This window comes from Hemitrygon akajei, chromosome 4 (assembly GCF_048418815.1).
Source record: "Hemitrygon akajei chromosome 4, sHemAka1.3, whole genome shotgun sequence".
Taxonomy (NCBI): Eukaryota; Metazoa; Chordata; class Chondrichthyes; order Myliobatiformes; family Dasyatidae; genus Hemitrygon; species Hemitrygon akajei.
Genome location: NC_133127.1, coordinates 26,397,500 through 26,420,196, shown reverse-complemented (window position 1 = coordinate 26,420,196; position 22,697 = coordinate 26,397,500). Strand labels below are relative to the sequence as shown.

General features: G+C 46.6%; 1 protein-coding gene across 2 annotated transcripts in view; it reads left to right on the top strand.

Moving 5' to 3' along the window:
- The window catches only part of smox (spermine oxidase), a 36,075-nt gene extending 14,373 nt beyond the window's left edge, over window positions 1-21,702 (top strand). Inside the window, exons 5-7 of one of the 2 annotated variants that reach the window (XR_012098587.1) lie at window positions 3,000-3,720; window positions 4,523-4,639; window positions 15,236-15,362. Coding sequence is in view for 1 of the 2 variants with exons in the window: in XM_073042161.1 (XP_072898262.1) it covers window positions 3,000-3,720; window positions 15,236-15,396; window positions 18,895-19,050 (1,038 nt within the window). In the remaining variant the exon portion in view is untranslated. Of the gene's footprint in view, window positions 1-2,999; window positions 3,721-4,522; window positions 4,640-15,235; window positions 15,397-18,894 lie in introns of those variants that run through there. The other variant, XM_073042161.1, reaches the window with a different exon arrangement.
- The last annotated feature ends 995 nt before the right edge of the window (window positions 21,703-22,697 follow it).

Sequence of the window (22,697 nt, the reverse complement as noted above, 5' to 3'; positions counted from 1 at the left end):
ACCCATTCAAACCAGCAGCCTGTTTAAAGAGGGTTCAAGGGTTGATAAACCCATGCAGTAGGCTATAATGCTGACCCAAAAGTGCCCATTCAATTCTTGCTTCGCTTGATCATGCTGTCCTTCAGTATTGACTTATGTTCAGTGGACACTTTATTACCTAAAAAAGTACCTATTATTAGGTACCTCCTGTGCCTAATAATGTGGCCGCTGAGTATATATTTGTGGTCTCTTGCCGCTGTAGCCCATCCACTTCAAGGTTTAATGTGTTGTGCGTTCCGAGGTGCTCGTCTGCCCACCGCTGTTGCAGTGAGTGGCTATTAAGGTTTCTGATGCCTTCCTGACAGCTTGAACCAGTCTGGCCATTCTCCTGTGACCTCGCTCATTAACAAGGCGTTTTTGGCCGCAGAACTGCTGCTCACTGGATGTTTTCTTTTCGCACCATTCTCTGTGAATTCTAGAGACTACTATATGAAAATGCCGGGAGGTCGGCAGATACTGAGATACTCAAACCACTCCATCTGGTACCAACAGTTATTCCATGGTCAGTCACTTAGATTACATTTCTTCCCCATTCTGATGTTTTGTCTGAAAAACAACTGAACCTCTTGACCATGTTTGCATGTTTTTTATGCGTTGAGCTGCTGCCGTATGATTGGCTGATTAGATATTTACATTAACAAGCAGGTGTACCTAATAAAGTAACCATTGAGAGTTTTTGCATCAACTTCTGTAGTAATATGCTATATTTAAAGGAATTAATCTTCTGCTCTACCTTCGAAATCTTTTACATATAAGGGTTGTGAACCCAGAGAATTGTAATGTTCAGCCATTGGCTAAACACTTATACTCAAGGCAAAGGTCCAAACACCTTTGGTTACCCTGGAACCTGAAGGATATGGAGATGGAGTGGAGGAAGAAGATTACTTGATCTTATGATTTGCAGAGAAGCTGAAGAACTTCTTGTTGTTCTTGCCTCTTAGGTTCCCGTTCATTGTTGCTTTGGTGACTAATTTTATTGGACCTGTCAAATACTGGACATGGCTGTTTCCTTGTGCACTATTATAAACACATCTATTAAATCACATACTAACCTCGTCTGTCAAATGGATGCAGCCCCAAGTTATGATAATTTGCGATAGCTCAGGCTTTAACAATTCACCGCTTTTAAAGTGATGGTTTTTGAATTAGGCTAATATGTTGCCCACTTGGTTAGTAACTGCACTAAAGGCAAAGGTCAACAGATTAGCAGATTAGGCAATCTTACCCTATCTTCCCACTCTTATAACAAGGATGGGGTTCCCCTTGTTCTTACCTACCTCCCTACGAGTCTCTGTATGCAGCACACCATACTTTGTAACTTCCACCATGATGAGGTCAGACTTGGGTTGGAGGAGCAACATGTCATATTCCACCTGTGTAGCCACCAAACTGATGGCATGAACATCAATTTCTCCATCATTTGGTAATTTACCTTCCCTCCTTCTTTCCCTCTTTTTCCGTTCTCCATTCTGGTTCCTCTCATACACCTCATCTTCTTCTCAACTGCCCGTCAATTCCCTCCTGCTCTCCCTTCTTCCAAGGTCCACTGTCCTTTCCTTCTTCTTCAGTCCTTTGGGGCTTTTCCACCTGTCACCTCCCAGCTTCTCACATCATCCTTCCTCCCTCCCAGCCACCTACCTTCCTCCTCACCTGGTCTCACCTATCATCTGCCAACTTGTATTCCTCCCCCCCCCACCCCACCTTCGTATTCTGGCTTCAAACCCCTTCCTTTTCAGTCTCCGATGAAGAGTCTCAGCCCAAAGCATCATGCCAGGTCAAGTTTAGTGTCATTTAACTATATGCTGCCAAATGAGACAAAGTTTCTGCAAACCAGGGTGGAAAGCACAATAGACACATAACACACAATAACTTAGGAAAGTAAGAATTGAATCTACATATTATGCATAATTAAACAAAGTAGAGTGCATTGACCACCAATTCATTTCTTAGATTAGGCAATAAACTCTTATTGCAACAGAGTGGTAAAGATTCATTATGCTTGTCTTCATCAGTCAGGGCATTGAGTGCATGAGTTGGGAAGTCAAAGTGCAGCTATATAAATCTTTGGCCAGGCTGCATTGGGAGAATTGTGTGCAGTTCCTGTCAATCCATTTCAGGAAGGGTGTGGAGGCTTTGAAAAAGGTGCACCAGGATGCTAATTTAGAGAGTATTAGCTGCAGGGAGTGGTTAGATAAGTTGAGATTGTTTCCTCTGGAGGTTAAGAGAGGACCTTAAATATATTACATAGTAGGGGAATTAAAGGTAGATGGAGCTGAGTTTATGGACAGATCCGCCATGATCTTATTGAATGGTGGAACAGGTTCGATGGGCCAGATGGCCTACTCCTGCTCCTATTTCTTATGTTCTTATGACCTGACTGGGGTTCATAGAGGCACTTACAGATGGGGGTAAGTAGTCAGTTACTTCCTTGAGTAGAAGGTATCAAATGATAGGGGATAATTAAAGGATATGGGGAGCAAGTGTTTCTTTTTGACACAAGGTGGTTGAAGCCTAGAATGTGCCATAGACAGCTGTGGAGGATTGGGCTTATTTAAAATGGAGTTTGATAGGTTCTTGATTAGTGAGGGTGTCAAAGGTTATGGGGAGGAGGCAGGAGAATGGGGTGGAGAATGATAATAATCAGTCGTGATGGGATGGCCTAGTCTACTCCTATGTTTTATAGTCTTCTGGTCTCCACAGAAATCTATTAACCTCCCTACTGTTCATAGCCTCCCATGTCTTGCTGTGAAGCTATTGGGAAATGCTAAATATTGACACAGAACAGGCACTTGAGGAGTTTGAACTAATGGAGGAAGGTCAGGTCAATAACAGGAGTTCATGTGATGTGGATGCGCTATCACTGACGATGATTTGAATTGTTGCGGCCTAGCACTGTGCTGACTGCTCTGGAGATGTCAGGGACGCTGCCCTGTTTAATCTTTTCTCCTTCTGCTTGGCAGGTTGAAAGCTGTGAGAGCAGTTGTCACAGCATGGACGAAGTGTCCCTGAGTGAGTTTGGTGAGTGGACGGAAATTCCCGGCGCCCACCATGTCATTCCAAGCGGCTTCATTAACATAGTGGAGATTCTGGCACAGGATATCCCCAAGTCGGTCATCCAGCTGAACAAGCCAGTGAAGCGCATTTACTGGAATGGCTCGTTCAAGAAGGAAATCCACTGTATCAACAGCACCTTCCTCAACCACAACCTTGACGGCCAGGAGGAAGAGGAGGAGGAGGAGGGCTACCAGGTGTGGGTGGAGTGTGAGGACGGAGAGTTCATCCTGGCCGACCATGTGATTGTCACCATGTCACTCGGCGTGCTGAAGAAATACCACGAGACCATGTTCCACCCTCACCTCCCAGAGGAGAAGGTCTCGGCAGTTCAGATGCTGGGGATCAGCACCACAGACAAGATCTTCTTGGAGTTCGAAGAGCCCTTCTGGAGCCCCGAGTGCAACAGCATCCAGTTTGTGTGGGAGGACGACGCAGAGAACGAGAGCCCGGTGTACCCGCAGGACCTGTGGTACAAGAAGATCTGCAGCTTCGACGTGCTGTACCCTCCCGAGCGATATGGCCATGTGTTGAGTGGCTGGATCTGTGGGGAAGAAGCCATCATCATGGAGCGATGCGATGACGAGACGGTGGCAGAAACATGCACAGAGCTACTGCGGAAGTTTACAGGTGGTTAACGTTCCCTTCTAACCTATGGACGCTAGCTCTATCTGTGAGTTATCACTCAGTATCCTTGCAGAGGACTGTACACATTTAATGACAGGATTCCTGGCAATTGCAGAGGGGCCTAGGTGTTCAATGCTGAGGGATCTAGGAGTCCAAGTCCACAGCGATAAGAAAGTGGCTGCACAGGTCGGCAGTGTGGTAAAGACGGTCTATGGCTTACTCACCTTTATTAGTCAAGGTACTGCGTTTAAGAGTCAGAGCGTAATGTTGCAGCTTTATAAAACTCTAGTTAGGTCACATCTGCGGTATTGTGTTCAATCCTGGTTGCCCCCTTATAAGAAGGATGTGGAGGCTTCAAAGAGGATGCAGAAAGAGGTTTACCAGGACGCTGTCTGGTACAGGGCATGTACTAACGGGAGAGATTGGAAACTTGGGTTGTTTTCTCTGGTGTTATGGAGGCTGAAGACCTGACCTGAGAGGCCTAGTTAGAGTAGACAGCTAGTGTCTATTGCCCAGGGTCGAAATGTCTAGTACTTAGAGGGCATGCATTTTTGGTGAAGGGGGGGGAGAGGTTCAAAGCAGAGTTGGGGCAAGTTATTTTCACATAGTGTGGTAGTTGCTTGGAATGCTGTGCCAGGGATTCTGCTGGAGGAAAATATGACAGGGTGTTTAAGAGGCTCTTAGATAGGCAGGTAAATGTCCAAGGAATGGCGGGTAATGGATGTGTAGGCAGACCATTGTGGGTCGTGGTGGATGTTATGTATATGGAATTTAGTAAGACTTTTGATAACTTTCTCCATGGTAGGCTCATCCGGAAGCTAATGTGGCATGGGATCCGTGGAGGCCTGACTGTGTGGATTCAGAATTGGCTTGCCCACAGAAGGCAGAAGGTGGTTGTAGGTGGAGCATATTCTGCCCGGAGGTCAGTGACTAGTGCTGTTCCGCAGAGATCTGTTCTAGGACCCCTGTTCTTTGTGATTGTTATAAATGGCTTAGATGAGGAAATGGAAGGGTGGGTCAGTAAATCTGCAGATGACTGAAAGGTTGTTGGTGGTGTGGATAGCGTGGAAGGTTATTGTGGGTTATAATGGGACCAGACAGGATGCAGAGCTGAGCGGAGAAGTGATAGATGGACCGTACGTAGTTCAATCCAGAGAAGTATGAAGCGATACATTTGGAAGATTGAACGTGAAGGTCAGTGGCAGGATTCTTATCAGTGTGGAGGAACAGAGGGAACTTGGATCCCTTAAAGTTGCTGTGCAAGTTGATAGGGTTGTTAAGAAAATGCATGGTGTGCTGACCATCATTAGTCACGGGACTGTGTTCCGGAGCTGCAAAGTAGTGTTTCAGCTCGACGAAACGCTGGTTAGACCATACTTAGAATATTGTGTTTCGTTTCGGTCACCTCATTATTGGAAGGATGTGGAAGCAGAGGGGATATACCAGGATTCTGCCTCCTTTCGAGAACATCTCTTATGAGGAAAGGCTGAGCAAGCTCGGGCATTTTTCTTTGAAGCAAAGGAGATTGAGAGGTGACTTGATAGAGGTGTATAAGATTATAAGAGGCATAGATAGAGTGGACAGTGCCTCTTTCTCAGTGTGACAATGGCCTTTATCAAAGAACATCCTTTTAAGGTGAGTGGAGGAAAGTTGAGAGGAGATGTCCGAGGTAGGATTTTCACATAGAGAGTGGTGAGTGCTTGGAGTGCACTGCCAGGGTTGGTGGCAGAGGCAGATACAACAGGGGTATTTAAGAGACTCTTAGATAGGCATATGGATTTAAGAAAGATGGAGGGATATAGGCTGTTTAATAGGAAGGTGCAGTTGATTGTGCAGTAGGTTTGTGTAAGTTGGCACAACATTGTGGGCTGAAGCACCTGTACTGTGTTGTACTGTTCGTATGTTCTGTGTTTACTCTATGTGCTGTACTGGCCAGTATTTTGTTTTCCATGTTCCAGTTGCACTGTACATGTTGTGTGCTGTTATTCTGGCAGAGGAACCCTTTACCCTCATTCTTTGCAATATATTCATATTCTGCTTATTTTATAGCACTAGTGTTAAGAGGCTTGGATGTTTGATTGGGAGACTTGGGGCAAATCCCGATGTGGCATCTGAGTATATTATTAAATAAACTAATGTAGCGGTGTGCTACACGCAGCGCTGAAATAACGACACGGAGTCGATGAGCTGCAGTTGCAAAAAAGATTTATTTGAACTTCGCGGCCTCACTTTAAAACCTTCCTGATCCCGCCCTCCCTGGGCGGGAAAGCTGTAGGGGGCGCGTATTCACAGTCCCGTCCCGCGCGCGGGCTTTTCCCCTTGCTGGTGAAGCAGACTTGGCGCTCTTTTTGGGACCGGCCTCAATGCCGGCGCGCACCGATTTGTGAGCCGGTTCGAGTGCGCTGGGAAGTTGGTCGCCACATAACCCTCCCCCAGAACCGGCGATACACCCCCCAATGTCCTCAGTCTGGGTTGGACTCTGTTTGGGAGGTCTGCCTCTGCGTCGTGGTGCCTGAATCTCGACCGGCTGCGCCACGTCCACATGGGCCGGTTTGATTTGGTCCACCGTGAAAACCTCCTCTCTCCCCCCAATGTCCAGCACGAATGTGGACCCGTTGTTTCTGATCACCGTAAACGGCCCCTCGTAGGGCTGCTATAGCGGTGCCCGATGTCCGCCCCGTCGTACAAAAACAAACTTACAGTTTAGCAGGTCTTTGGGTATGCAGGTCGGGTTCTGCCCATGCTGTGAAGTGGGTATGGGGGCCAGGTTACCGAGCCTCTCGCATAGTCTGCCCAGGACTGCTGCGGGTTCTTCCTCTTGCCCCCTTGGAGCTGGTATGAACTCTCCTGGGATGACCAGGGGTGTGCCGTACACCAACTCAGCCGACGAGGTGTGCAGATCCTCTTTGGGCGCCGTGCAGATTCCGAGCAGGACCCAGGGAAGCTCGTCCACCCAGTTAGGTCCTCTCAGGCGTGCCATGAGAGCGGACTTCAGGTGACGGTGGAAACGCTCCACCAGTCCGTTCGACTGTGGGTGGTAGGCAGTTGTGTGGTGCAGCTGTGTCCCCAAAAGGCTGGCCATCGCTGACCACAGGCTGGAGGTGAACTGGGCACCTCTGTCGGAGGTAATGTGGGCCGGTACACCAAAGCGGGACACCCAGGTGGCGATCAGTGCCCGGGCGCAAGATTCAGAGGTGGTGTCAGTGCGCGGGACCGCCTCTGGCCATCTTGTGAACCGGTCCACGATAGTGAGGAGGTGCCGCGCTCCGCGCGACACTGGCAGGGGACCCACGATATCCACATGAATGTGGTCAAAACGCCAGTGGGTGGGGTGGAACTGCTGCGGCAGGGCTTTGGTGTGCCGCTGCACCTTGGCTGTCTGGCAGTGCATGCACGTTCTGGCCCATCCACTGACCTGTTTGCAGAGTCCGTGCCAAACGAACCTGTTGGAGACCATCCGGACGGTTGTCCTGATGGACGGGTGCGCTAAGTTATGAATGGAGTTGAAAACGCGTCGCCGCCAGGCTGTCGGGACGATGGGGCGGGGTTGGCCAGTGGTGACGTCACAGAGTAGGGTCCTCTCATCCGGGCCTACGGGGAGGTCCTGGAGCTGCAAACCGCAGACTGCGGTTCTGTAACTAGGGATCTCCTCCTCTGCCTGCTGCGCCTCCGCCAGCGCCTCAAAGTCTACCCCTTGGGAAGGGCTTGGATGTTAGGGCGGGAGGGGGCGTCCGCCACGACATTGTCCTTACCCGAGACATGCCGGACATCCGTCGTGTATTCAGAGATGTAGGACAGATGGCGCTGCTGGCGGGACGACCAGGGATCGGACACCTTCGTGAACGCAAAGGTAAGCGGTTTGTGGTCCGTGAACGCGGTGAAGGGCCTACCTTCTAAGAAGTACCTGAAATGCCGGATTGCCAGGTATAGCGCCAACAGTTCCCGGTCGAAAGCACTGTATTTGAGCTCGGGTGGTAGTAGGTGTTTGCTGAAAAACGCCAGGGGTTGCCAGCGACCCTCGATGAGTTGTTCCAGCACCCCACCGACTGCCGTGTTAGATGCATCCACTGTAAGGGCGGTAGGGAAGTCCGTTCTGGGGTGCACTAGCATCGCGGCATTTGCCAAGGCTTCTTTCGTTTTAAGCGGCGGCGGACTCCTCGTCCCAGGTAATGTCCTTGCCCTTACCCGACATCAGGGCAAACAGGGGGCGCATGATTCGGGCTGCTGAAGGGAGGAAGCGGTGGTAGAAATTCACCATACCCACGAATTTATGAAGGCCTTTGATTGTGGTGGGTCGGGGGAAATGGCGGACTGCATCTACCTTAGCAGGCAGAGGGGTTGCCCCGTCTTTAGTAATCCTGTGGCCCAGGAAGTCGATGGTGTCGAGCCTGAACTGGCATTTGGCCGGGTTGATTGTCAGGCCGTATTCACTCAGTCGGGCATAGAGTTGACGGAGGTGGGACAGATGCTCCTGACGACTGCTGCTGGCTATGAGGATGTCGTCCAAATAGATGAAAGCGAAGTCCAGGTCGCGTCCCACCGCGTCCATTAACCGCTGAAACATCTGTGCGGCATTCTTTAGGCCGAACGGCATGCGGAGGAACACGAAAAGGCCGAACGGGATGATGAGAGCCGTTTTGGGGACGTCATCCAGATGCATCGGGATTTGATGGTATCCCCGGACGAGGTCCACCTTGGAGAAGATCCGTGCGCCTTGCAGGTTTGCTGCAAAATCCTGTATGTGCGGCACAGGGTAGCAGTCCGGTGTTGTAGCCTTGTTCAGCCTGCGGTAGTTGCCGCATGGTCTCCAGCCCCCTGTCGCTTTGGGCACCATGTGCAGGGGGGAGGCCCATGGGCTGTCGGACCGCCGTATGATCCCCAATTCCTCCATCCTCTTGAACTCCTCCTTCGCCAGTCGGAGCTTGTCCGGGGGAAGCCTTTGAGCACGGGCGTGGAGGGGTGGTCCCTGTGTCGGGATGTGGTGCCGGGCATGGCGGCCGTGAACTGCGGTGCCAGAACCGATGGGAAATCCGCCAGGACTCTGGTGAAGTCGTTGTCGGACAGGGTGATGGAGTCTAGGTGTGGGGCCGGCAACTGGGCTTCACCCAGGGAGAACATTTTAAAGGTCTCGGCGTGGACCAGTCTCTTCCTTGGCAGGTCGACCAGCAGGCTGTGAGCCCACAAAAAATCCGCGCCCAGGAGCGGTTGGGCTACGTCGGCCAGTGTGAAGTCCCACGTGAACTGGCTGGAGCCGAACTGTAGCCGCACCGTACGGTGACGTAGGTCCTTACTGTGCTGCCGTTCGTGGCCCTCAGGGTGGGACCCGGTGCCCTGTTGCGGGTGTCGTAACTCATCAGAGGTAAGATGCTGATCTCGGCTCCGGTGTCGACCAAAAAGCAGCGTCCCGACCGCTTGTCCCACACATACAGGAGGCTATCCCGATGGCCAGCCGCCATAGCCATCAGCGGCGGCTGGCCCTGGCGTTTCCCGGGAACTTGCAGGGCGGGCGACAACGGTGGGCTTCTGCGCCCCACCGCTAGTGGTAGAAACACCATTGTTCGTTGGGCTCCTCACCCCTCCCTCTGGGTTTAGTGGGCTCTGCTGCCGGGCCTGGTCTGGTCTGCTGCTGGGAGCACGGCCTGGTGATCTGTGCAACGGACGCCCCACTCTCCTTCTTGGTGTTCCATAGCAAGTCTGCCTGGGCTGCCACCTTCCGGGGGTCGCTGAAATCCGCGTCGGACAGCAGCAGGCGTATGTCCTCGGGCAGCTGCTCCAGGAATGCCTGCTCAAACATGAGGCAGGGCTTGTGTCCTCCGGCCAGGGACAGCATCTCATTCATCAAAGCCGATGGCGGTCTGTCTCCCAAACCATCCAGGTGCAGTAAGCGGGCAGCTCGCTCGCGCCATGAGAGTCCGAAAGTCCTTATGAGCAGGGCTTTGAATTCCGTGTATTTGCAGTCCGCTGGGGGAGACTGTATGAACTCCTCAACCTGGGCCGCTGTTTCCTGGTCGAGGGAGCTCACCACGTAGTAGTAACGTGTGTCCTCCAAGGTTATCTGCCGAATGTGGAATTGGGCTTCTGCTTGCTGGACCCATAGGTGAGGTCACAGCGTCCAGAAGCTCGGCAGTTTTAACGAAACTGCATGAGCAGATGCGGCGTCGATCATCTCCGGTCCAAATATCGTTTGGGCCGTCGGGGTCGCCAATTGTAGCGGTGTGCTACATGCAGCGCTGAAATAACGACACGTAGTCGATGAGATGCAGTTGCAAAAAAGATTTATTTGTACTTCGCGGCCTCGCCTTAAAGCCTTCCTGATCCCGCCATCCCCGGGCGGGAATGCTGTAGGGGGCACGTATTCACAGTCCCGTCCCGCGCGCGGGCTTTTCCCCTTGCTGGTGAAGCAGACTTGGCGCCCTTTTTGGGACTGGCCTCAATGCCGACGTGCGCCGATTTGTGAGCCGGTTCGAGTGCGCTGGGAAGTGGGTCGCCACACTAATACAGTTGCTATGAAAGTCCTGGGTCATTGTAAACTTAATTTGATATTGGTTATCCTTCCATGGTCGCTTCTGTACGTGATTCCAGAGCCGCCACTATGGGTTGACTTTGATATGCCTAGTAACCACCCCCCCCACCCCTGCAATTAGGGATAGGCAGTAAATGCTGACCGAGTTAAGATGCTGGCAAACACAAAAAAATGCTGCATTTCTTTGGAGACAGATGAAATTAGGCAAAGACGTCTCTCTGTAGCAAAAGTTAAGGTGGAAGACGTTCGAAGAGTAGAAGCACTTTCTTCCAAGATGGTTGAGCTGAAATGTTAATTCTGTGTCTCTCTCCACAGATGCTGCCTGACCTGCTGAGTAGCTCCAGCAATTTCTATTTTTATTTCAGATTTCCAGTATCTGAGCATTTTTCCTGTTCGTAGGTATGATAGCAGTTCAGGTTTGTGGTTTATCAGTGTGTTGTAGCAGGCTTGGCAAATGATTTCCTCTCTAGACCAGCAGCTCTGGGGAAATAGACATTCTACATGCCATGGAGTATTGTGACAGTGAAGATCTTTTTCAATAATGAAAATGATAATAATTTCTTGCCAATCATTGTCATGGCCCAGAACATTTCCAAAGCATTCACCGAATTGATTCAACAAATGAGCATTTAAAAGTAGGTCTAACACAGAGGAAAATATATGCCAAGGAGTTCGATAAGAAAGCTCCCATTTGTAGAAGTCCTTCATGTCAACCTGAGGCACACAGTTATTTGTAATGGATGTGCAACTGTCAGTTTGTGCACTGCCAGATCCTGCAAGTGGCAGTGATAATGACAATTCATTTTTTTTAAGTAACATTGTCTAACAGATATAAATTAGCCAGAATACAAAGACTTCAGAATATTGCCACAGAATTTTTGAAAGTTCATCTGTGACAAAGTATCTCAGCTGAACGTGCACCTGAAAAAACGGGCGCCTCCAGTGCTAAAACAGCTCATTGGTGAGAGCGAATAGAGTGTTTTGGTCCAATGCACTGAAGTGTCAGCCTTGAATTTTGCGCTCACCTTAACAATATGTGGCTTGAACTGGAGTTTTCAGCTTGAAAGCAAGACTCCTGTCAACCGAGTCTCAGCTGGCAATGGAGTCACAGTACCTGGCTGAAAACACAAGTTTGGAGGTTCTGTTTCTGGATCTCTCGTTGCATTATGGATAGAGGGCAAACATATACATGGAGTATGTCAGTCACTGCGCCATGAATATGATTTGTTGCCAGAGGTCCAGAAGAATTGATGGACTGATCTTGGCTGTCTCCACAGGATGGAGCTTGCTGTTGCTCAGCAGAGGAAAGATATTCCCCAAACACTTCAACAGTTGAGGGTTCGAAATGGTAAAATGCTGGCTGTGCCCAACAGACTGTCAAAAAAAAGTGGGTCAAAACTGCTGGGATTAACTTCCCATCCATGTGTTTCCTTTGCAAAGCATTTGCTGTGTGTACTCCGGTATGTTAATACTTGATCCTTGCCCTCCCGAAAGAAAACTGGAGAAAGTTTATTTTATCGCTAGTGTTTGGTTTTAAAAGTATGAAATGTTTGGTTTAGAGTGACCTTGTGGCAAGCTTTTAACTTCTAGGGCAGAAATAAATCTTGGCTCGATTTAGCTCAGTCATATGATGTTACAGAATACCTCAATGGATTGAAAGTGGAGACATGCACTAGGACGAGAGAGCCAGGGCTCGATAAAGTTCAGAAGATCCTGTGAATTCTATTTGGGAGTTGAACACATTGGCTGTTCTAATTTCTGCACCATCTTCCTGGTTGTAATCCAAGATCCAAGACTTTCTACACACATTTACCTCTCACTCCACATCTCCCAGACATTGTGGGTAGGTGCAGCATCTCCTCTTAGTCCTCAGACAGTGTGTCTTTCTCCTTCCCCTGTGATATCCCTAGCAGCTCGAAGGGAAAGCAGTGGTTCTCCGGTCCTATCAGGTTGGCCCACCTAAAGTTGCCACCACTCTCTAATGCTCTTTGCTCCCCTGCTCCAGGACGTTTCCTCATCTCCCCCCACGGGACGCTGTGACAGTGGGCATGCATCCTGCCAGGTGATTGGGCTGATAGCTCCTTCTTGTCTAGTATAGGCACAAAGGGGTGATTTGCTTCCTCCTGTGCGGCAAGCTTCTCTGATTCAATGGTTTTGAGCTTTGGGCCTTGACTAGTTAATTTCTTTGGACGACCAGCCAGGCAGGGGCTGAGATGCTCTCAGCAATGCAGAGGACCAGGTAATTGGGAGGGGGGAGGAAGAAAGGCATATGATGGAATATGGGATGTGAATCCCGGTGGTTGTGATCTTAACCCTCCAACCTGCAGGGCCTTTTATCTTAATGTTAAATTGCTGTTACAATGTGGATGATGAGGTAGGCAGTGCGTGCACAGAAAACTCCCACGAAAAGCAGACTGACAGTAAGTACATAAGGACTAGAGATGGGTTAGGTCACTGGGTTCCTCTCCAACCTGCTCTGCCATTTACCTAAGTCTTCCACCTCAATGTCACTTTCGGGCTCTGTCTGCTTCTTCCTTCTCCTTCCGCTCGTCGATTCTGCCTCTGCTGCTGCACGTTATGCCAAGCAAACCTCCGGGAGCAGCCCAGCATCTTCCTCGATCAACCGATGCTGTGTTTTTCCAGCTAGAGGCTGGGCAGGGTCCCAGCCAATAAGGCGTGGACTGTGTCGAGGTCACATCTGCGGCTGCTCGACCCACTGAGTTCTTCCAGCAGGTTGTTTGTTATTCTGGATACCAAAGTTGGTGGTCTTTGGTGTCTCCATGCATGAACGTTGTCTAGGTCTCACTGCTCACAGACCAGGGCTGCTTCATTTGCTGAGCTGTACCAAATAGATCTGAAAATAATGTAACCCTTAACAAACATTTGCACCAAAGTTGGGAGGAGGGTGACAGAGCCCAGGACACTGTCTTAAAGAGCTTGTGCAGTGTTGCCTTGGATGAAGAGTGATAGTTCTTGAACAATCAAAATCATGGTCCTTCATTCAAGTTGGGAGCTTAACCAATGGACTGCCTTCCCCTTCAGTTTGGCTGTGGCTCCTTGTTTCTCGATGGAGTCAAATGCTGCCTTGATGTCTCACCTCACCTCCAGAATTCAGCTGAGATGAACGGGGATCGAGTGATCCGGGCAAAGACCAAGCTGAACATTACTGAGCAGTTTATTGCTGACTAAATGTTGCTCGATCGCAGTGTCGACAACTGCTGACGATTAGGAGTGGCTGCAGTTAGTCAGATTAGATTTGTCCTGTCTTGTGATCAGGACTCACCTGACAATATTCCACATAGCTGAACGGATGCCGGTATTGTAACCAGACTGGAGCAACTTGGCTAGAGACGTGGCTGGTTCAGAAACTCATGTTTTCTGTTCTTCAGCCCAGATGCTATCCAGTCCAATAGTGTTTGCTCTTCTGTAATACATGATCTAATTATGTTTGCTCTATTTTGTTGTTTGATACAATAGCGTTTGCTGTACTGTATTGTGTGAGCCAATTGTGTTTGCTCTACTGTAATGTCTTGTCCACTAGTGTTTGCTAAACTGGCACAGTACTTGTCTCCTTATATAAGGGAGTATGTTAATGTGTTGGAAACAACTTAGAGAAAGTTAACAAGACTCATACATGTTGGGGGCAGTTTTTTTTCTGAGTAAACATTGGACAGAGTAGGCTTGTATCTGCTGGAAGCTAGGAAAGTGAAAAGCATCTTGATTAAAACACGCAAGATCTGAAGGGGTCTTGACAGGTCCTTGAAGAGTCCTAGAGACGAGTCTTGGCCCAAAACGTTGACGTTATTTCATATTTTCATAGATCTCTTTTCCATAGATGCTGCCTGGTCTGATGAGCTCCTCTGCTATTTGTTGCCTGGATTTCCCACATCAGCAGATTTTCTCGTGTTTGAGATTTTACCGCCTATTTCATAAGTTGTTATCTCTTCTATATTAAATAAAGCAAGTTGGCTGAAGCCTGGAAAAGTGGGTATCTCAGGAGAAAACCTGCTGGATCACGTACTCAGTACCTTTGGCTGAACATTGGGCACTTTATAAGCTGTGGACAAATTCTAGTTGTAACATCAACAAATGCCCTCTGTTGGCTAAACTGTAAAGTTGGCCACGGCAGATAGATATTCCGAATATGTAACAAATAATTCACATTGTGCATAATATGTCCCACTGCATGATCCAAATTTGCTTCTTAAGGTTTCTGTATTTAACAGTATTCCATTTTGTCGACAAATGCTAATCTTCTGGCTCACAATACATTTACAGCTGGCATCTTGACATCCTATAAAGTTTAATGATTGTAGTAAAATTACAACTTAAACACATTGTTCAATCAAACATTTATCACATACCTCAGTCTGGTGGATGGCAAGTGGTACAAGTTGTTACAATCCTTGGGCTGTGATACCTTTTCAGTGACTCTAGAGATTCTGCAGATGCTGGAAATTCAGAATAACACACAACAAATTGCTGGAGGAAGTCAGGCAGCATCTAGGAATAAAGAGCCTATGTTTCGGGTAGAGACTCTTCATGAGGACTGAAAAGAAAGGGGGACGAAGCCAGAATAAGAAGGTGGGGGAGGGGAAGGAGGAAAAGCTAGAACATGATATGTGAAGCCATTGAGGGGGATGGGGAGAAATTACTAAGTTAGGGAATTCGATGTTCATGCCATCAGGTTGGAGGCTAACAAAGTGGAATATGAGGTGTTGCTCCTCCAACCTAAGAGTGGCCTCACTTTGGCAGGGAGGAGAATATGGACTGACATGTTGGAATGGGAATGGGGATTGTACGTAAAATGGTTAGCCCCCATACTTTTTCATTTGTGTGGATAAGAAGTTTGATTTGTGACACTTGTATTACTGTCAGTGGTTCTGGTGGAATTTGTTAAAATTACCTAATTTTACCAATTCTGCTGCCTATATTTTGGAAAACCCTGTACCTTGGCACACAAGGACTGAACACATTTTGAAATCTCCTTTGCAGGCAATCCGCATATTCCAAAGCCCCGGAGTATCCTGAGGTCCAGATGGGGCAGTAACCCTTACATCCGTGGCTCATACTCCTACACTCGAGTTGGATCAACAGGAGTAGATGTGGAGAAACTTGCAAAGCCACTCCCTTATCCAAAGAGCACAAAAGCACCTGTAAGTTGCACATTAGTCTTTACAAATGGGCAGATGGGACTGTTGATCCTTGGTTATCTCTAAGGATGTAATGCTGAGGCTTGAAAAGGTATTGGTCAGACCACATTGGGAGTATTGTGAGCAGTTTTGGGCACCTTATCTAAGAAATGATATGCTGGCATTGGAGAGGGTCCAGAGGACATTTATAAGAATGATCCCGGGAATGAAAGGTTTAATATATGAGGATCATTTGAAGGATCTGAGCCTGTACTAACTGCAGTTTAGAAGAATGAGGGAGGATCTCATTGAAATCTATGGAATATTAAAAGGCCATGTTAGAGAAGACAAGAAGATGTTTCCAGTAGTGGGAGGATTCTAAGACCAGAGGCTACACCCTCAGAATATGATGTTGTTCCTTTAAAACAGAGATGAGGAGGAATTTCTTTAGCCAGAAGTAGTGAATTGATTGCCACAGTTGGCTATGGAGGCCAAGTCTTTGGGTATATTTAAAGTAGAGGTTAATAGGTTCTTGATTAGTAAGGGTGTCAGAGATTACAAGGAGCAGGCAGGAGAAGGGGGTTGAGAGGGATAATAAATCAGCCATGATTGAATGGTAGAGCAGACTTGATGGGCCAAATGGCTTACTTTTTCTCCAGAGTCTTTTGGTCTCAAAAAGGAGACATTTGCACTAACATTTATAGAATATTTTAAATGGTTTTGACACATTTTGCTCTGTGTGTATGTATGTATGTATATGTGTGTGTGTATCTATGGCCTATAAAAAGTATTCACCCCCCCCCCCCCCCCCCCCCCCGGAAGTTTTCATGCTTTATTGTTCTACAACATTGAATCATAGTGGATTTACTTTGGTCTTTTTGACACTGATCAACAGAAAAGGCTCATTCATGTCAAAATGAAAACAAATTTCTACAAATTGGCCTAAATTTATTACAATTATTAAACCCAAAGTAATTGATTACATAATTACTCACCCCCTTCAAGTCGGTATTTAGTCGATGCACCTTTGGCAGCAAGTAGAGCCTTGAGTCTGTGTGGACACTGCAATTTTTCCCTGTTCTTCTTTGCAAAACTGCTCAAAGATTCTTCCATAAATTCTCAATTGGATGTGTTCTGGACTCTTGACTTAGCCACTCCAGGACATTAACTTTGTTGTTTTTAAGCTGCTCATGTGTAGCTTTGGCTACATGCTTGGGTTCATTGACTTGCTGGAAAACAAATCTTTTCCCAAATCGCAGTTCTCTTGCAGACTGCATCAGGTTTTCCTTCAAGATTTCCCTGTATTTTGCTGCATTCACTTTACCCTCTACCTTCACAAGCCTTCCAGGGCCTGCTGCAGTGAAGCATCCCCACAGCACGATGCAGCCACCACCATGCTTCACGGTAGGGATGGCGTGTTTTTGATGATGTGCGGTGTTTGGCTTATGTCAAAGGTAGGGTTTAGTCTGATGGTCAAAGATATCAACTCTCTTTTCATCATACCATTGAGCGTTCTTCGAGCTGACTTCAGAGTCTCCCGGATGTCTTCTGGCAAGCTCTAGCTGAGATTTCATGTGAGTTTTTTTCAGCAGTGCCTTTCTCTTTGCCACTCTTCCATAAAACTGCGACTGGTGAAGCACCGGGCAACAGTTGTATGCGCAGTTTCTCCCGTCTCATCCACTGATGCTTCTAACTCCTTCAGAGTTGTCACAAGTCTCTTGGTCATCTCCCCCACTAGTCCCCTTCTTGCATGGTCACTCAGTTCTTCAGGATGGCCTGCTCTAGGCAGATTTACAGCTGTGTCATATTCTTCTCATTTTTCGATGATCAACGTAAATGTACCCCAAGGGATATTCAGTGACTTGGAAATGATCTTGTATCCATTTCGTGACCTGTGTTTTTCAATAACCTTTTCGCAGAGTTGCTTTGCGTGTTCTTTTCTTTTCATGGTGTAGTTTGTTGCCAGGATATTGACTCACCAGCAGTTGTGCTGTTTTAGTACAATCAATTGAAACATTGGATGGCACATGGTCAAGTCAAGTCAAGTCACTTTTTATTGTCATTTCGACCATAACTGCTGGCACAGTGCATAGTAAAAACGAGACAACATTTTTCAGGACCATAGTGCTACATGAAACAGTACAAAAACTACACTGAACGACATGAAAACAACACAGAAAAAAACTACACTAGACTACAGACCTACCCAGGACTGCATAAAGTACACAAAACAGTGCAGGCATTACAATAAATAATAAACAAGACAATAGGCACAGTAGAGGGCAGTAAGTTGGTGTCAGTCCAGACTCTGGGTATTGAGGAGTCTGATAGCTTGGGGTAAGAAACTGTTACATAGTCTGGTCGTAAGAGCCCGAACGCTTCAGTGCCTTTTCCCAGATGGCAGTAGGGAGAAGAGTTTGTATGAGGGGTGCATGGGGTCCTTCATAATGCTGTTTCCTTTGCGAATGCAGCGTGTAGTGTAAATGTCTGTAATGGCAAGAAGAGCGACCCCGATGATCTTCTCAGCTGACCTCACTATCCGCTGCAGGGTCTTGCGATCCGAGATGGTGCAATTTCCGAACCAGGCAGTGATGCAGCTGCTCAGGATGCTCTCAATACAACCCCTGTAGAATGTGATGAGGATGGGGGGGGGGGTGGTGGGAGATGGACTTTCCTCAGCCTTCGCAGAAAGTTGAGACGCTGCTGGGCTTTCTTTGCTATGGAGCTAGTGTTGAGGGACCGAGTGAGATTTTCCACCAGGTGAACACCAGGAAATTTGGTGCTCTTTACGATCTCTACCGAGGAGCCGTCAATTTTCAGCGGGGAGTGGTGACTCCGTGCCCTCCTGAAGTCAACAACCATCTCTTTTGTTTTGTTCACATTCAAAGACAGGTTGTTGGCTCTACACCAGTCCGTTAGTTGCTGCACCTCCTCTCTGTAAGCTGACTCATCGTTCTTGCTGATGAGACCCACCACGGTCGTGTCATCAGCGAACTTGATGATATGGTTCGAGCTGTGTGTTGCAGCACAGTTGTGGGTCAGCAGAGTGAACAGCAGTGGACTGAGCACGCAGCCTTGAGGGGCCCCCGTGCTCAGTGTGATGGTGTTGGAGATACTGTTCCTGATCCCGACTGACTGAGGTCTCCCAGGTAAATGGTGGTCCCCGCTTAACTAATTCTGTGACTTCTAAAATCAATTGGCTGCTTCAGTGATGATTTGGTGTGTCATATTGAAGGGGGGTGAATAATTATGCAATCAATTTATTTTGTGTTATATATTTGTAATTAATTTAGATCACTTTGTAGAGATCTGTTTTCACTTTGGCACGGAAGATTCTCTCTGTTGATCAATGTCAAAAAAACCCAAATCCAATTCACTGTGATTCAATGTTGGGAAGCAATAAAACATGAAAACTTCCGGGGTGGGGGTGTGGTGGGTGAATACTTCCTTTTCAGTTCCTAACAGAAAGCTCTAATCTTACAGAGTTAACTGCTACTGAATAAGTGTTTTCCCTTCTGGTAGCCTATGCAGATTTTATTTGCTGGGGAGGCAACTCACAGAAAGTTCTACTCGACTACACATGGTGCTTTACTTTCTGGTGAGCGTGAGGCTGGGCGACTCATAGAAATGTATCGAGACCGCTACCAAGGAAGAGAAGATGAGAAGACTAATATCTGAGATCTTACACAGATTGGATGAAGAGTGTGTGATTAATGTATCTTTTCTTAAAGTAGGGTGTTATAGTCTGGTTTAATAAGGGGAATGTTAAAATCATTTTAACTGGATATATACAAGATAACCACATTCTGGTAATGCTTTTGGTCATATAAATGTTTACACTTATGTAATAGTTTAATTTTAAAATTAATGCACTTCTAACCTCAGATTGATTTTCTGCAAATTGAATGCCTTCCTTTACTAACAGTCCAGTGCAATGCTTTTGGAATATACTATATTGCTGAGGTACCGTTTTTTAGATCAATGTTAAGTGCCATCTGCCTTCTCAAGCCAATGCGTTGTACTGAGGTAGGATTAAATGAACATGTGCTGAAGTTACTGCAATGCGATGAGTGGCACCTCCCAGAGGCTGAAAATATTGGTGAGCCAGGTAGCATCTGTTGAAGAACAAGAGATGGCAGATGTTGGAGTCTGGAGAGAGAGAAACAAAAACCCAAGCAGCTGGAGGATCTCAACAGGTCAGGCAGAATCTGTGGAAAGAAATGGACAGTCGATGTTTTGAGCTGAGGCATCGGCCTCTCCCCAAAACAGCTAAATCTTTGCATCAGTTGTAAACAGCGAAAAATGGATGGGTTGTGTATTTCTGTGCTGGAGCATAAAAGTTCAGAAGTTTATGTTCCACCTCAGTGGATCCAGTTTCCCAGTGACTTTTGGAAGGGTACTGAATCCCAGATCTATCCCTCTAATAATACTGTCAAATTGGAGTTATCACTAAGGGGTTTGTCATATCTCCACAGTTTGTTCTACCTTAACTACAGGATGCAACTGGTCTTGGTCCTGCGCTGACTTGCTGAGGCCCTCCAGCAGCTTGTTTTTAGCATCTGTTGCGAGCTCCAGAACCCAGTTTATCTTAATATTTCTCAGTGATTTGGAAGAGCTGAATATCTGAATTTACTGACAACACCAAATTAGATGGCACAGCAAATAGGGCAGAAGGGAGAATAAAATTGTAAAGGGACTTTGATGGATTAAGAGTAAATATTAGCTTCAATGTTTAACTCCAGGAGAATAGTTTGGAGCATTGTAGGGATGATGAGAAGCTGAGAACAGGAGATGCAGGAGGCCCAAGTTTGGAAATTATTCAAAGCCAGTGAACTGGCACAAAAAATAATAGTGGTTTTTATCACAAAGGAGTTAATATGCAAGGGAAGCAAGTTATCTTAGTTATGTAAAGTTCTGGACGTTTCCAGTTGGAGATTTATGCTCAGTTCCGGTCCTTGGAAAGGGTGCAGAGCAGATTCATTGTGATTCCATCTAATACATTTGAACCACGAAGACTAGTAGTAAAGAGTGGTCTCAAATAAATAACAAGGTTACAGGCGGCTAGTTGCAGTATTTAAGATGATTCTAGAAGTTGAAAGGGTGAACAAAGGGAAATGATTACTCCAGTGGATAAGTCCATAACAAAGGCTTTATAGCTTAAAGTTAAAGCTACATCAATCCGATTGGAGAAGTACTTCATCATAGAAGTGCCAGTGTAAATCTGAAATTGCCTTAAATAACTAATGACACTTAAGACAAATATGGTGAAGTGGGAATTTTGTAAGGTGAAGAAGTTAGACATGTGGACTTCAGACTGGGCATTGGACTTAAGTTACAGATCAGGAAGATTTGAATATCACATCAGGTCCTAATCTCTGAAATGTTTGCTTCTGTTCCCATTCTATTTCATATCTGGTGGTGGCCTTGCTAACACTTAATCCAAAAGGAAAATCACTGATAAAGGGTACCATTGTTGTACGTGGGACCTTGTGTGTAAGTTAGTTACTTCATTCTCAGTGCTGTGGTTCAAAAAATGTTTAATTAGCTTCAGGACAGGAACTGCTGAAGTTAAGAGAAGCTCCATCTAATTTGCATGTTCTTTTTTTTTCTCTCTTCCCAAATCTTTGCCTCGTCTGGGAACAGAGAGAATTGGATGGGTTAAGTGAATCAGTGCTGCAGCATAGAAGTGGAGTTCAAATTCCACTCAGTTGATCCAATTTTTCAATGCCCCTCAGAAGGATTCTTCACCCCAGATCCCCCAGCAGTTTCAGGGGGGAAGGTGGGTGTAGGGGGAGCATCTTGTTTATAAGCAATGCAAAGTAGAGGCTCTCAGGTACTTTGACTTTCATTCTTAAGCCGTTGCCATTTAAAAATGTCATCTCATTCTCTGAAGAAATAGATGACTGCACTTAACTCTGGAAAGTGGCACACATGCTAATCAATTTGTGTGAAACAACAACAACCCTTTCCAGTTGATGCAGAGCAATGTAGAGAGCAAAAGGGAGAGCACTGCCAATGCAATAAAACCGAGATCTAACAATAATTTCATGGTCTGCTGCAATATTGGTTATCTTATAATCTCATAATGTTATATTTTGATCTGTTATGCTATTTTAATCCATTAATGTTATATCTTACATAATATTTAGGTTTTGTTTGATGTGTCTGTGTGCATTTTTCTGATCTATGGAGACTGTTGTAGAGGAATCTGCATTTGGGTACAGATCAGTATGTAATTAGGTGAAGAAATGGCAAATGTAATGTGATGTTTGAGAAATGTGAAATATTGCACATCATTCAAAATAAAATGGGGTCCAACTCTTGAATAAATAGGAGTGAATTGTGTTTTGTGCTGTAGTTTGCTTTTCTTTTTCAAGTTTCTCACTCAACATCAACAAAATCAAAGAGCTGATTATCGACATCTGGAAGAAGTCGGAAGTCTATGAGCCAGTCCACATTAGGGTGGGAAGTGGGTTTTAGGACAGTGTCCATAAGAGAATGCTACAAAACTAGAGCAACAGACACAGAATGCCAGAGAAAATCGGGTCAGGAGCATTTCTGGAGAGGAATTTTTAAAAAAAATGTTACATCAGGACTGAATACAAAAACAAATTCTGCAAATCTGAGCCAGAAAAAGAAGAGGAATGTAGAGTTAACATGTGATAAGAGACAGAAACATTAGGGTGGGGAGGGGACAACAAAAGGGCAAGAGGAGTCCAGAGATTAAAAGATAAAAAGGGATAACAGTCTAGAAGAGGAGAGGAGCCATGGAAGACCAATGAAATCTGTGAGCAATTCCAGTATTGACGAAGTTTTGAAGGGTGATAATGTTGCCCAAGAATTCACTTAAAACAGTACAGTTCAGTTGTTGTTATTGAACTAATCAGAGCCAACTGCCAAACTGATGTGAGGTCTGCAATTTTTGAACTGTTATGCCGTTGGCCCCCTCCTTTGTGAAAATCGCAAGAACTCTAGTTAAGGGGGGTCAACTGACCCAAGAGAGAGAGACGTGCGGAAGACCACGTTCTCCCAAGAAGCAGAATAAAGGTGACTTTGACTATTGTCTCATGGAGACCACCTGAAAAGCCCTCGGGCAAAGTGGGCTGGTTGAGAGAGAGATCGCATTACCTGCAACTTGATTGACACCTGCGATCTCGTGAAGAAGTATAAAGGCGGGTCTGAGGGGAGGACCCTCAGATGCACCAAGGAAACACACGAAGGAGAAACGCTAGAAATCCTGCGACAGCGTTTTAATAGCTACAGCCGGTGGTGGGGTTCGTGTGCGTCCTTCCCTTGCCTGGGATTGGCGACTTCACCACGCAAGA